Below are 12005 nucleotides of genomic sequence, written 5' to 3' on the forward strand. Positions count from 1 at the left end.
GCCCCAAAATAAACCAGCACTTATATGGTCAATTAATCTAAGACAAAGTAGGCAACAACACACAATGGGGAAAATACCATCTGTTCAACAAATGGTGTTGCGCTGGGGGGGCCTGGATGGCTCAGTCGGTTAAGTGTCTGTCTTCAACTCAGGTCATGATCTCGCAGTTCATGGGTTCAAGCCCCGTGCACTCAGAGCCTGGAGCCTGCTTCAGATTTTGTGTCTCCCTCTCTCTCTGCCCCTCCCCCACTCACACTCTGTGTCTGTCTCTCAAAAATGAATAAACATTTTAAAAAATGGTATTGGGAAAACTGGACAGCCACATGCAAAAGAATGAAACTGGACCATTTTCTACACTATATACAAAAATAAACGTGAGACCCCAAATTGTAAAACGCCTAAAAAAAATACAGGCAGTAATACTCTTGGACATTGGTCTTAGCAGTATTTAATCTATCTCCTCAGACAAGGGCAAAAAAAGCAAAACTAAACAAGTAGGACTTTATCAAAATAAAAAGCTTTTTCACAGCTAAGAAAACCATCAACAACAGGGGCGCCTGGGTGGCGCAGTCGGTTAAGCGTCCGACTTCAGCCAGGTCACGATCTCGCGGTCCGTGAGTTCGAGCCCCGCATCGGGCTCTGGGCTGATGGCTCAGAGCCTGGAGCCTGTTTCCGATTCTGTGTCTCCCTCTCTCGCTGCCCCTCCCCCGTTCATGCTCTGTCTCTCTCTGTCCCAAAAATAAATAAACGTTGAAAACCATCAACAACAAAAAAAGAGACATACAGAATGGGAGAAGATATTTGCAAAAATATATTTAGTAAGGATTAATATCCAAAGTATATTTAAAAACTCATAAAACCCAATGCCAAGAAAACAAACAATGCAATTTAAAAATGGATAGAGGATCTGAATACACATTTTTCCAAAGACGACATACAGATGGCTAAGAGACATGTGAAAAGATGTTGTCAATAATCATCAGGGAAATTAAAAAAAAAAAAAAAGCACAAGTGAGATATCACCTCACATCTGTCAGAATGGCCAGTATCAAAAACACAAGAAATAACAAGTGTTGGTGAGGATGCAGATAAAAGGGGACCCTCATGCACTATTGGTCTATTGTCAGAATTGTAAATTTGATACAGCCACTATGGAAAAGAGCATGGAGGTTCCTCAAAAAATTAGAAATACATAGCAGCACTTTCAACAATAGTCAAATTATGGAAAAAGCCTAAATGTCCATCAACTGATGAATGGATAAAGAAGATGTGGTTTATATATACAATGGAATACTACTTGGCAATGAGAAAGAATGAAATATGGCCTTTTGTAGCAACGTGGATGGAACTAGAGAGTGTTATGCTAAGTGAAGTAAGTCATACAGAGAAAGACAAATACCATATGTTTTCACTCTTATGTGGATCCTGAGAACCTTAACAGAAGACCATCATGGAGGGGAAGGATTAAAAAAAAAAAAAAAAAGAGAGGGAGGGAGCCAAACCATAAGAGACTCTTTAAAAACTGAGAATAAACTGAGGGTTGATGGGGGGTGGGAGAGAAGGGAAAGTGGGTGATGGGCATTGAGGAGGGCACCTGTTGGGATTAGCACTGGGTGTTGTATGGAAACTGATTTGACAACAAATTTCATGTTAAAAAATGAATGAATGAATTAATTAATTAGAAATACACATATCATACGATCCAGTAATTCTACTACTGGGTATTTACCCAAAGAAAACGAAAACACTAATTTGACAAGATACATGCTCCCATCTTTTTACTGAAGCATTATTTACAATACCCAAGATATGGAAGCAACCTAAGTACCCAATGACAGATGAATGAACAAGGAAGATATTGTGTGCACGCATGCGTGCGTGCGCGCGCGCACACACACACACACACACAAACTGGAATATTACTAAGCTATAAAAAGGGGGGGAAAAAGAATCAAATCCTGCCATTTGTGACATGGATAGACTTCAAGGGGGTTATGCTAAGTGAAATAAGATAAACACAAATATATGATTTCATTTAGGTGTAGAGTCTAAAAGATAAAACAAACAAAACAGAAACAGACTCATAAATACAGAGAACAAAGTGGTGGTTGCCAGAAATGAGGGTAATAAGAAGATAAGTGAAATAGGCAAAGGGGATTAAGACATACAAACTCCCAGTTATAAAATAAATAAGTCACAGCAATGTAAAGTACAGCATAGGGAATAGTCAATAATACTATAATGTACTATAATATATAGTATATATATAATAATAATAACACTATATATATATAATAAGAGCACAAAGTCAGTAACTTTGTATGGTGACAGATGGCAACTACACTTATGGTGAGCATCTGTAATATATGTAAATGCTAAATCACTATCTGGAACTAATATATCTGGAACTAATATAATATTGTATATCAACTACAATTAAAAGCAAATAATTTTTTAAAAAGAAATAAAGGACTTCTCTGCAGTTACAATAAACAAGATAATCAGATTGTAACAAGCACCCTATTCATTTGAATAGGGCCATATAACTGATAACAAGGAAAGACAGGGAGCTACATTAGGGTCATCAGAGGAACAGACAGCTGAGCAGCCATTCAGGGGAGAACATAAGAAAATGTATTCTGGGCACAAATGTGATAGAAGAAAGAACTTGGTATAATGGAGGAACAGAAGGAGGCCAGTGTGATTGTACAGTATTGAGGAGTGAAGTTGCAAAAGGAGGCAAGCCTGATAATGAAGGACCTTGGAGGCCACCATAGGGAAAGCCAGGAAGGGCTTACGTAGGAATAACCTAAGTATATAGTTTCCATATTTTTAAACATATTCATGTGGCTACGGAGAACCAACTGTATGAGACAAGAGTGGAAAGGGTTAGCATGTCAACTCAAGTGAAAGTGAAGGAGGCTTAACCTACTAGCAGTGGAAAGGTAGAACTGACACAGTTTGGTGGTGGATTAGATATGGAGGCAAAGAGAGGAACCCCAAGAATAAACCCTGAGAAACTGAGTAAATTTTGTTCCATTTACTAAGATGGAAACAACTTAAAAAACTGGGGGGAAAAAAGGAAAAATATATATATATATTTCATATATATGCATATATTTTTCACACACATATATATGAAATACGGGTTTTTGATGTTAGACAACAGATAAAACAGGATAGAGGAATTAAATGAGTTGAGCCCCATGAATGCCCCAGATTCCTCCTTAGAGGCAGTTTCTAGGTTGTGGGGCAGGAAGGGGGAACCTAAACCAAATCAAGCAGCCTCGTTATGTTCAGGAGACACAGTCAAGAATTTGCAAAAGCCAAGACGGCTGGAATTTGCAGGGCAGAGTACCAGAGGAAAGACAGCTGCATCGAGAGGAGAATACCAAAATAATGTGCAGAGAGTTATTTTCAAGTCTTTAGGTAAGTATTGACCAGCACAATACTTGTTGGGAAATACTGAACAACAGGGAAAGAACTACCAAAAGAAGCAGGCAGACAAATTTTGAGCTGGGAAGAGTTTGTGTTCCCACAGTCAAACTGGAAAAATCTCACCTAATAAACAGGGAACTGGGTAGAATACTCAGGAGGATATTGCTTCCATAGGGGAAAAAGTATCCTTGGATTAAAGGCTGCTCTGGCCCAACTCACAAAGCTTAAAAGCCTTGAAATGATCAAACGGTTTCCAAGTAACTTAACCATATTCCAAAATAAGCTCAAGAATATTTAAAAGAATGTAAAAACAACACACACATATACACAAAAATCCAACACCCAACAGTATAAAATTCACATCCAATAAAAAATTAGCAGGCATGCAAAGAAGAGGAAAATATGACCCAAAATAAGAAAAATCAATCATTGAAAACAAACCCCAAAATGACACACATAACTCTTTTAATGTCCTTATTTACTATTTCTATTATAAATATATTAAACAAGGTAGAGAAAAGAAATAGCATATTAAGGAGAGGCATGAAAGATTAAAAAAAAATTTTTCCATAGGCAAAAATACATTAGGTAAGATTAACAGCAAATTAGTGAAGAATAAGTTAGTGAACTTGAAGGCAAGGCAACAGAAACTATCCAAATTAAAGACAGAGAAAAAAGACTGGGAAACGTATAAAACATTAGTAAGCTGTGGGTCAACTTCAAGCATAGTAATATGCTTATAAACTGGGAGTCCCAGAAGGAGGTAGGAGAGCATGGAGTATAGAAAATTTATTTTAAGAAATAATAGCGAAAATTAAACTATATAAATATACACACATCCAATAAGTGCAACAAACCCCAAGCACAAAAATCATGAAGAACACCACACCAATGCATATTGTAATGAAACTGCACAAATTTGATGATGAAAACCTTAAATTAAAAGCAGCAGAGGTTTTAAAAAATTACATACAGAGGAACAAAGATAAGAATGACAAGAGTTCTTTTCAGAAACAACACAATCCAGAGAGCAGTAGAGCAACACTTTTAAAACCAGAATTTTAGGGGCACTGGGTGGCTCAGTCAGTTAAGCATCTGAGTCTTGATTTCCTCTCAGTTCATGATCTCACGGTTTCATAGGTTTGAGCCCCATGTCGGGATCTGCACTGATGGCACAGAGCCTGCTTGAGATTCTTCCCCTCTCTCTGCCCCACCGCCCCCACCCCCTACTCACACTCTCTCCGTCTTTCTCAAAATACATAAATAAACTTTTTAAAAAACTAGAATTTTATACCCAGCCAAAATATCTTTCAAACATAGAGTCAAAAATCTTTCTCAACAAGGTGGGGCTGTACACATTGCTGAAAGTATTTTGGATTTTTGTCTTCAAAGTAATAGTAAAGCCACTAATAGACTCTAAATGGTGAGACTTGCATTTTAGGAAAAACACATTAACTTTTGTTAAGAACAGATTGAGCTTGGGGGCCAGGGGGCCACACATATGTAAGAGCAAAGGAGCATAAACTTGTTCAAAAAACAGGATAACATTGATTGGGCTGGTAGAAGTGGGTATGAAGAATGGCAGACTGATTAGAAAAATATCTAGAAGATAATTATTTGAAGACTTGGTGCCTGGATGTGAGGTGTGAGGAAGAGGAAGGAATCAAGAACGATTCCTGTTCCTGACATGAGCAACTATACTTACATATAATTTTATCTATCTGAAAAATAATGTAAATCAATTATACACTATCAAAACTGTAACTGAAACCCACAAGAGTAAACTATTCTAAATACTGCATTTAAACTAAAGAATTCACTGTGTAAAAATGCAAATAAAAACCAAATAGCACTTTTTTGTAGGAGAGAAAGATACAGGCATAAGCATTCTTCATCTGAAATTCGCACTGAGCTCAATCTCGCATTGACACAGTTGCTATTGTTCCTTATAGAAAATAGTAAAAGAATGACTTCTACGAGCCATCTGATGAAACACTGAAGTGCCTTTACAAAACAGTTCCTTCTACAGGCAAATCACTATTATGGGGGCGGGGGGGTACCTTTAAAAGTAATTATAACTCTCATGAGGCATTTAAAATGGCTGCAAATTTTTGGTAATCCCTCCTAGTTCAGCAACCTCGCTTCCTATGTTTCTATCTTCACAGGAATCTATTGGTGAAAGATTTTTAAAAGGTTTTAAATAGTAACAACAAAGGTTTGTCATGGATTTATAAAGTGCTGCGTAGTATTATGCTGTACTAAGTACCTTACATGATAATCTCATACAACCTTAAAAACTCTATTAGGTGGTAGTTATCCCCATTCAACAGATAAATTGAGATGCAAAGAGGTTAAGGAATTTGTCTTACATTATGAAGCTAATAAGTGGCACAGCTAAGGATATAAAACCAGAGAGGTCTGACCTCAATCCCTGGGGACTCTTGAGAAATTCATCTTTAAACTTCAAAAATCTTCCTGCACATTAGAATATGTGTAACTGGTATACTGATTTTGTGTGGGTACATTCTTTACATGTAATAAGTTTCTAAATTATTTCCTTTTAAAAATTCACAAAAGGGATTAAAAGTATACTTATCATGTGGTGAGCATTGAATAATGTCTAAAATTGTTGAAACATTATAATGCATGCCTGCAAATAGCACTGTATGTTAACTGTATTTCAATTAAAAATAAGATAAAATTGGGGTGCTGGGTGGCTCAGTCAGGTAAGCAGCTGACTTCAGCTCAGGTCATGATCTCGTGGTTTGTGAGTTCGAGCTCCACACTGGGCTCTGTGCTGACAGCTCAGAGCCTGGAGCCAGCTTCCAATTCTGTGTCTGCCTCTCTCTGCCCCTTCCCAGCTGGCACCCTGTCTCTGTCTCTCTCAAAAATAAATAAACGTTAAAAAAATAATTTAAAAAAAGATAAAAGAAAAATTAATAAATTCTCATCCTTAAAATGTTCAGACTTTCAATTTGCCTCAAGAAATTCTTCAAAGCAGATAAACTTAAAAAGCAAGAATTATATGTAGACTATGAGAATTTTCATGAACATATGTAGACACGTGTGTGTAACAGGGGACGCTGATAGAGAATCCAAATCATCAAAGGCATAGCTTGGCTGAGTACAGACACCACGGACCTGAAAGTGTGCTGAGGGTTGGCTATGTTAAGTTGTACAAGAGGGGTGCCTGGATGGCTCAGTCAGCTGAGCGTCTGACTCTTGATTTTGGCTCAGGTCATGATCTCAAAGTTGATGAGTTCAAGCCCCACACTGTGCTCTGCACTGACACTGCAGAGCCTGCTTGGGATTCTGTCTCCCTCTTTCTCTGCCCCTCCCCTGCTGGCTCTCTATCTGTCTCACAAAATAAATAAAAATAAACTTTAAAAAAGAAGAAGAAAGCTTTACAACAAACCATTAATGCTATCACGTAGTACTGTGATAGGAAACAGCTCAGACGATTTGTGTGGAAACCATGTTGTATGATGGACATGAAGGACTGCACACACTTAAACTTTCTCGTGCTCAATTACATGGCATGTTATATGCATGACTCTTTCATCAACAACTACACAGTTACTAGGATTAACTTCAGAATTGTGAACTCATTAAAATTTCTCTGTAGCTGAGCAGAAACTCACAATTTAAAAGGGTTTTTTTTCTCTGCCACAACAAAAAAAGCCTAGAAACTGAAATTCTCCAATAAAGTTATTTTATTTGGGTTCAACCTAAAATAGTTTAAATTTGATCTTTGTTAGAGAAAAGAAATCTCCAATTGTATAGACTTAATAAAAAGTACTGAATTTGCCACTTCCAATAGAGGATAGTTTCTTCATGCTTTGGGCATCTACCATTAGTAACCCAAAAGACTACTTGTAGTAAATATGTCACAGCACTGAAATGCCCAAAATCAATTTCCTAGCTTAGAAAGTTGCCCTTATGTTACCATAACACACAATAGTCTCCTGACTATTCATATTGTTTGAAAACCATGAAAACACAGTTTTTGGCATGCATGCCCAGTTGGAAAAGGATTTGTTCCTCTGAAAACACCATTCATAAGACTAGGCAGAGCTGAGGGCACCTCTGTGTGTGAACAAGCAGGTAGGTATCTCAGGGTTTCTGCAGCCGTCTCCTTCCTTAATGGGTAAGTACCGGTGCCAACAAGGGGAGAGTCCAGGCACATGACTCAGCTTATGACTTAATTTTCCACAGCTAAGAAAAGAAAATCACCAAAATAAGTTAGTTTTAAGACAAACAGTTGGGGTTTACAGGTCCACTTACATGACTATGAACCAAGAACCCTTTACATAAGAACAGTAGCAACTCTAGAACACCATAGAGGAAAAACCATCTAACAATTTCTAGGGTCAAAAATGACACACTGCAGTTCACGGGTTTTGGGTATGCACTCATTCTGCCTCTCAGAGGCAGACCCTTCCTCAGCCCATGCTGTTAGATTAACATGAGATTCAAACTTGATTTTTTGTTCAAGAGCAGTCTATTGTACTTGTGTCAAATGAGAAAACTTAAGCTAAGAACTTAGCCTGTGCACTGCCATCAAAACGTGTATTTCTTTACCTGAAGAGTTATTTCCACACCAGTCCCCTAGTCTGTCTGTCTCTCTCTCAATCACAGATGCGCGCGCGCGCACACACACACACACTCACAGGGTGAAGAGCAAGGATTATTATATTTAGTAAGACTAAAGCAGATGCCACAGAGTACTAGTCACACTTACTCTTATATTAAATCCTAGAAGATCACTTATAACACCTGAGACAGCAGAAAGGATAACTACTCGTGTGATATTGTAGATTAAGGGATTCATTGTCAGTCCATAGAGTCTAAACGGTGTGTCCAGCTCCTACAAAAAACATGAAAGAATGGAGATGAAATACATGGCCTATCGATGGCCACCAGTGATTTCTGGGCTGGTTTTTAGGTCTTGGGTACGGATGAGTGTGTAAGGCCTTCCTTCATGTTCAACAGCTGCTTTCAAAAGACCTATAATGGACTCTCACCTACTTTCCACTAGCTAAGTGTTTAAAGGTGGGTTCAAGCAGTATGTTGTGAATTTTTTTTTTTTAAATATAATTTGAAAAATGTGACAGACATCAGCAATCATCAGAACCTGGATAACAAGATGGGAACTTTTTTCTTACATAGTCAGGAACCCAAAACTATCAACTTGACATTGTGAATGTACACAGCCCAGCAGCCATCTGTTACGAGGGTCTTCTCCAATAAGTACAGCATTGATTTCATTTAAGTGCTAGTGAAAGTAGATCACAGGATATTACTTACTTTCAATAACTTGGTGGACAGCTTTAATACATTATTTACTAGAGTGAGCTGTTCTTTCTTATTAGGCTTTTTTTCCATCTTAAGATATAAATTAATCTAAGGAAAAAAAGAGAGATCAAGGCAAATGTCACAGAAAAAGATAGATATACTGCACTAAGTTTGGCAGATTCGAAAGTAATATTTTCAAATAAAATAAATTTGAAAATTCCTGCAGTTATTTCTACAAAACACATATGGCACATACCCTACTCTCCAGCCCATGCAGTCACAACTGACAAAGAAAAGCCAGTTCATGAATAAAAAAAAAGTAGGGGCGCCTGGGTGGCTCAGTCGGTTAAGCGTCCGACTTCGGCTCAGGTCATGATCTCACAGTCCGTGAGTTCGAGCCCTGCGTCAGGCTCTGTGCTGACAGCTCAGAGCCTGGAGCCTGCTTCAGATTCTGTGTCTCCCTCTCTCTCTGACCCTCCCCCGTTCATGCTCTGTCTCTGTCTCAAAAATAAACATTAAAAAAAATTTAAAAAAAGTAAATATGAAGCAATTTAACTATCAAAACAATGAAAAGTGTAATGTTAATTATAACTTAACAGTTAACATGTGAACTTTTTAAGTTCAAAAGCTCTACCTACTCATTTTGGTGACACCCACATAATATAACATCCTCATTAAATATTAATGAAACATAAGAAGAAAGCTGCTTTTAACTTGTTAATTCTTTATTTTTTCTCCTATAGGAAATATTCTCCCACTATAATTCTCAGGCAAAAGAAGAAAATCTAATGATACCAAATGTATTTATGTAAAACTTATGGATAACCATGAAATCAAAACCAAAACCAAAAAAAAAAAAAAAAAAAAAACCCTTTATACTACTCTGTCTTTATAAGAAACATTTCCCAGTCTTAATATCTATTCCCATACTAAAGAGAAAGTATTTTCTAAACTTTGAATGTATGGCTGATACAGAAGAAATTCAAGAGCTTATTAAAAACATGCTTAAAGGGGCGCCTGGGTGGCGCAGTCGGTTAAGCGTCCAACTTCAGCCAGGTCACGATCTCGCGGTCCGTGAGTTCGAGCCCCGCGTCAGGCTCTGGGCTGATGGCTCGGAGCCTGGAGCCTGTTTCCGATTCTGTGTCTCCCTCTCTCTCTGCCCCTCCCCCGTTCATGCTCTGTCTCTCTCTGTCCCAAAAATAAATAAACGTTGAAAAAAAAAAAAAACATGCTTAAAGGACAAGTACTATAAAGATCTAATACTTGATGCAGAATATGAGACTTAAAGTATGCTCCATTATCACGAATAAAGATACCTTTATAATATACAAACTACTTTCAATCCATTAGATCTTAATTCTTACAATCCTGGGAGCTGGTGGGGAAGATTATAAACCCTCATTTTATAAGGAGGAAATAATCATATAGTAGCAAAGTCACCTGTAAGGTCATATAGCTTGAAAGTGCTAAATCTAGACTCAACCCTGAATCTTCTGCAGAAATCTTACGCCATCTCTAACCACAGAACTAAATTAACAAGGACCAATCGTTACCTGTTCCGTAAGTAATATTGAAACATTGCTGTATTTCTTATTGGTTTCAGACCCCAATGAGGCCAGACGCAGTAAGAAAAGTAGTAAAGCTGTTTCCCAGATCAAAAACTCCCAATTATAAGCATCATTCAGGAAAGTTTTATGCCCTTGCAGAACCTATACAAAGAACCGACAAAAAGTTAGGTTTTTCATTTGTCTCAAAATCTATAATTACTCCTTTACTCTAGCAACTTAAAAAGATTTACAAGTTACCAATATTTTACACTCAAAGCAGAATTTTAATACTCATATAAAGCCTTATCTATTTAACTAATCCCAACTATTTCTCTAGGTTTCCTAGACTTTTTCCAGACAGCAAAGGAGGAAGTAGCAAAGGAGGAAAACATAGAAGTAAAATCAGACAAACACATTTCCAGCCTTTTAACCACTCATGTGCCCACTCACAATTATACGGTGACCATTTTTCAAAGTGTTAAATTCGCATTATCACTAGTCGGCCTTCCTAAGACATGTGGCCCATCCTACTGGTATGACTCGAAAACCCTGAGGATCAATTCTTTACTCCATTTTAGGATCCAAGTAACAACAGCAGCAGCAGCTACCATTTATCAAATGCCTATTATTACGTGTCAAGTTTGCTAGTAAAAGTTGTGTTTTTTGTTTGCTTCAAAATTTACTCAAGCCAGCCTGAGGTAAAGTGGAACACACTGGAAAATATACAGAGAATCCTCACAGAAACCAAATGCTGGCCTTTTGAAACCAGGGAGTCACAGCGCAGCTCTCCTCTCTGTCTCTCTTCCTCAAGGGTCATTTGGGCTCCCATCTCCACTCCTCTTAGTTAATTCTGTTGCTTCGCATGACCCTTGTTTACTGCTCCCTGCAAGTTTGGCTCGCTCCAGCTTTGGTTTCCCATAACACCCTACTGGCCCCACTGACCCCTACTGACTCTCTCTTCTCCAAAGGCCACCAGTGATATCTCAGGTTTTCAGTCCTAATTTCTAAAATTTGTAAATTCTAATTTCTAAATTTCTAAATACATTTGGCTTAGTCTGGGTCAGGTGTTCACCCCTGCCAATCAGTTATAACTAGAGTAGGAAAGTAACAGTTAGTAGCAACCTAGGCCCACCTCTTCAGCAGGGTGGTTTGTTGTGCGGCAATATACAACACACAAACCACAGCCAAGCAGCTATAAAATCAAACACAAAGAAAAACTCTTAAAACCAGCCAGAGAAGGGGTACATGGGTGGCTCGGCTGGTTAATCGTCCAGCTCTTGGTTTCAGCTCAGCTCATGATCTCATGGTTCATGAGTTCGAGCCCCACATTGTGCTCTGCACTGATGGTGCAGGGCATGCTTGGGATTCTCTCACTCTGCCACTCCCACGAATGTTCTCTGTCTTTCAGAATAAGTAAATTTTAAAAATTGAAAGAAAAAAAATTTAAAAAAACCACCAGAGAAAAAGGACATTACCTTTAAAAGAGCAGCAAATAAAACTAACAGCTGACTTCTCAAGATAAAACATGGAAATCAAAAGGTAACAGAATCCCAAAAGTATTGAAAGTAACTGGCAACCTAGAAATGCATACTCAGTGAAAACATCCTTTAAACAAGAAAGCGATAAAAGACATTTTCAAACATACTAGAACAGAATTCATAACCAGATTCTTCAAACAGGAAGAAAAAAATCCCAGAAAAAAACACAGAAATGCAAGAACTAATG

At 37.9% G+C, this 12005-nt stretch overlaps 1 protein-coding gene across 6 annotated transcripts in view; it reads right to left on the minus strand.

Moving 5' to 3' along the window:
* Positions 1-12005, minus strand: part of PHTF1 (putative homeodomain transcription factor 1) — a 92898-nt gene that overhangs the window by 25476 nt on the left and 55417 nt on the right. For 5 of the 6 annotated variants that reach the window (XM_030324316.1, XM_030324314.1, XM_030324318.1 and 2 more), the window contains 4 exons: positions 10287-10442; positions 8746-8841; positions 8180-8305; positions 7523-7653 (listed from right to left, as the gene is read on the minus strand). In XM_030324316.1, the coding sequence (XP_030180176.1) occupies positions 7633-7653; positions 8180-8305; positions 8746-8841; positions 10287-10442 (399 nt within the window). In that variant the 3' untranslated portion in view covers positions 7523-7632. Of the gene's footprint in view, positions 1-6773; positions 7654-8179; positions 8306-8745; positions 8842-10286; positions 10443-12005 lie in introns of those variants that run through there. The other variant, XM_032594365.1, reaches the window with a different exon arrangement.

The sequence above is a fragment of the Lynx canadensis genome, chromosome C1, assembly GCF_007474595.2.
Source record: "Lynx canadensis isolate LIC74 chromosome C1, mLynCan4.pri.v2, whole genome shotgun sequence".
In the NCBI taxonomy this organism is placed as follows: domain Eukaryota; kingdom Metazoa; phylum Chordata; class Mammalia; order Carnivora; family Felidae; genus Lynx; species Lynx canadensis.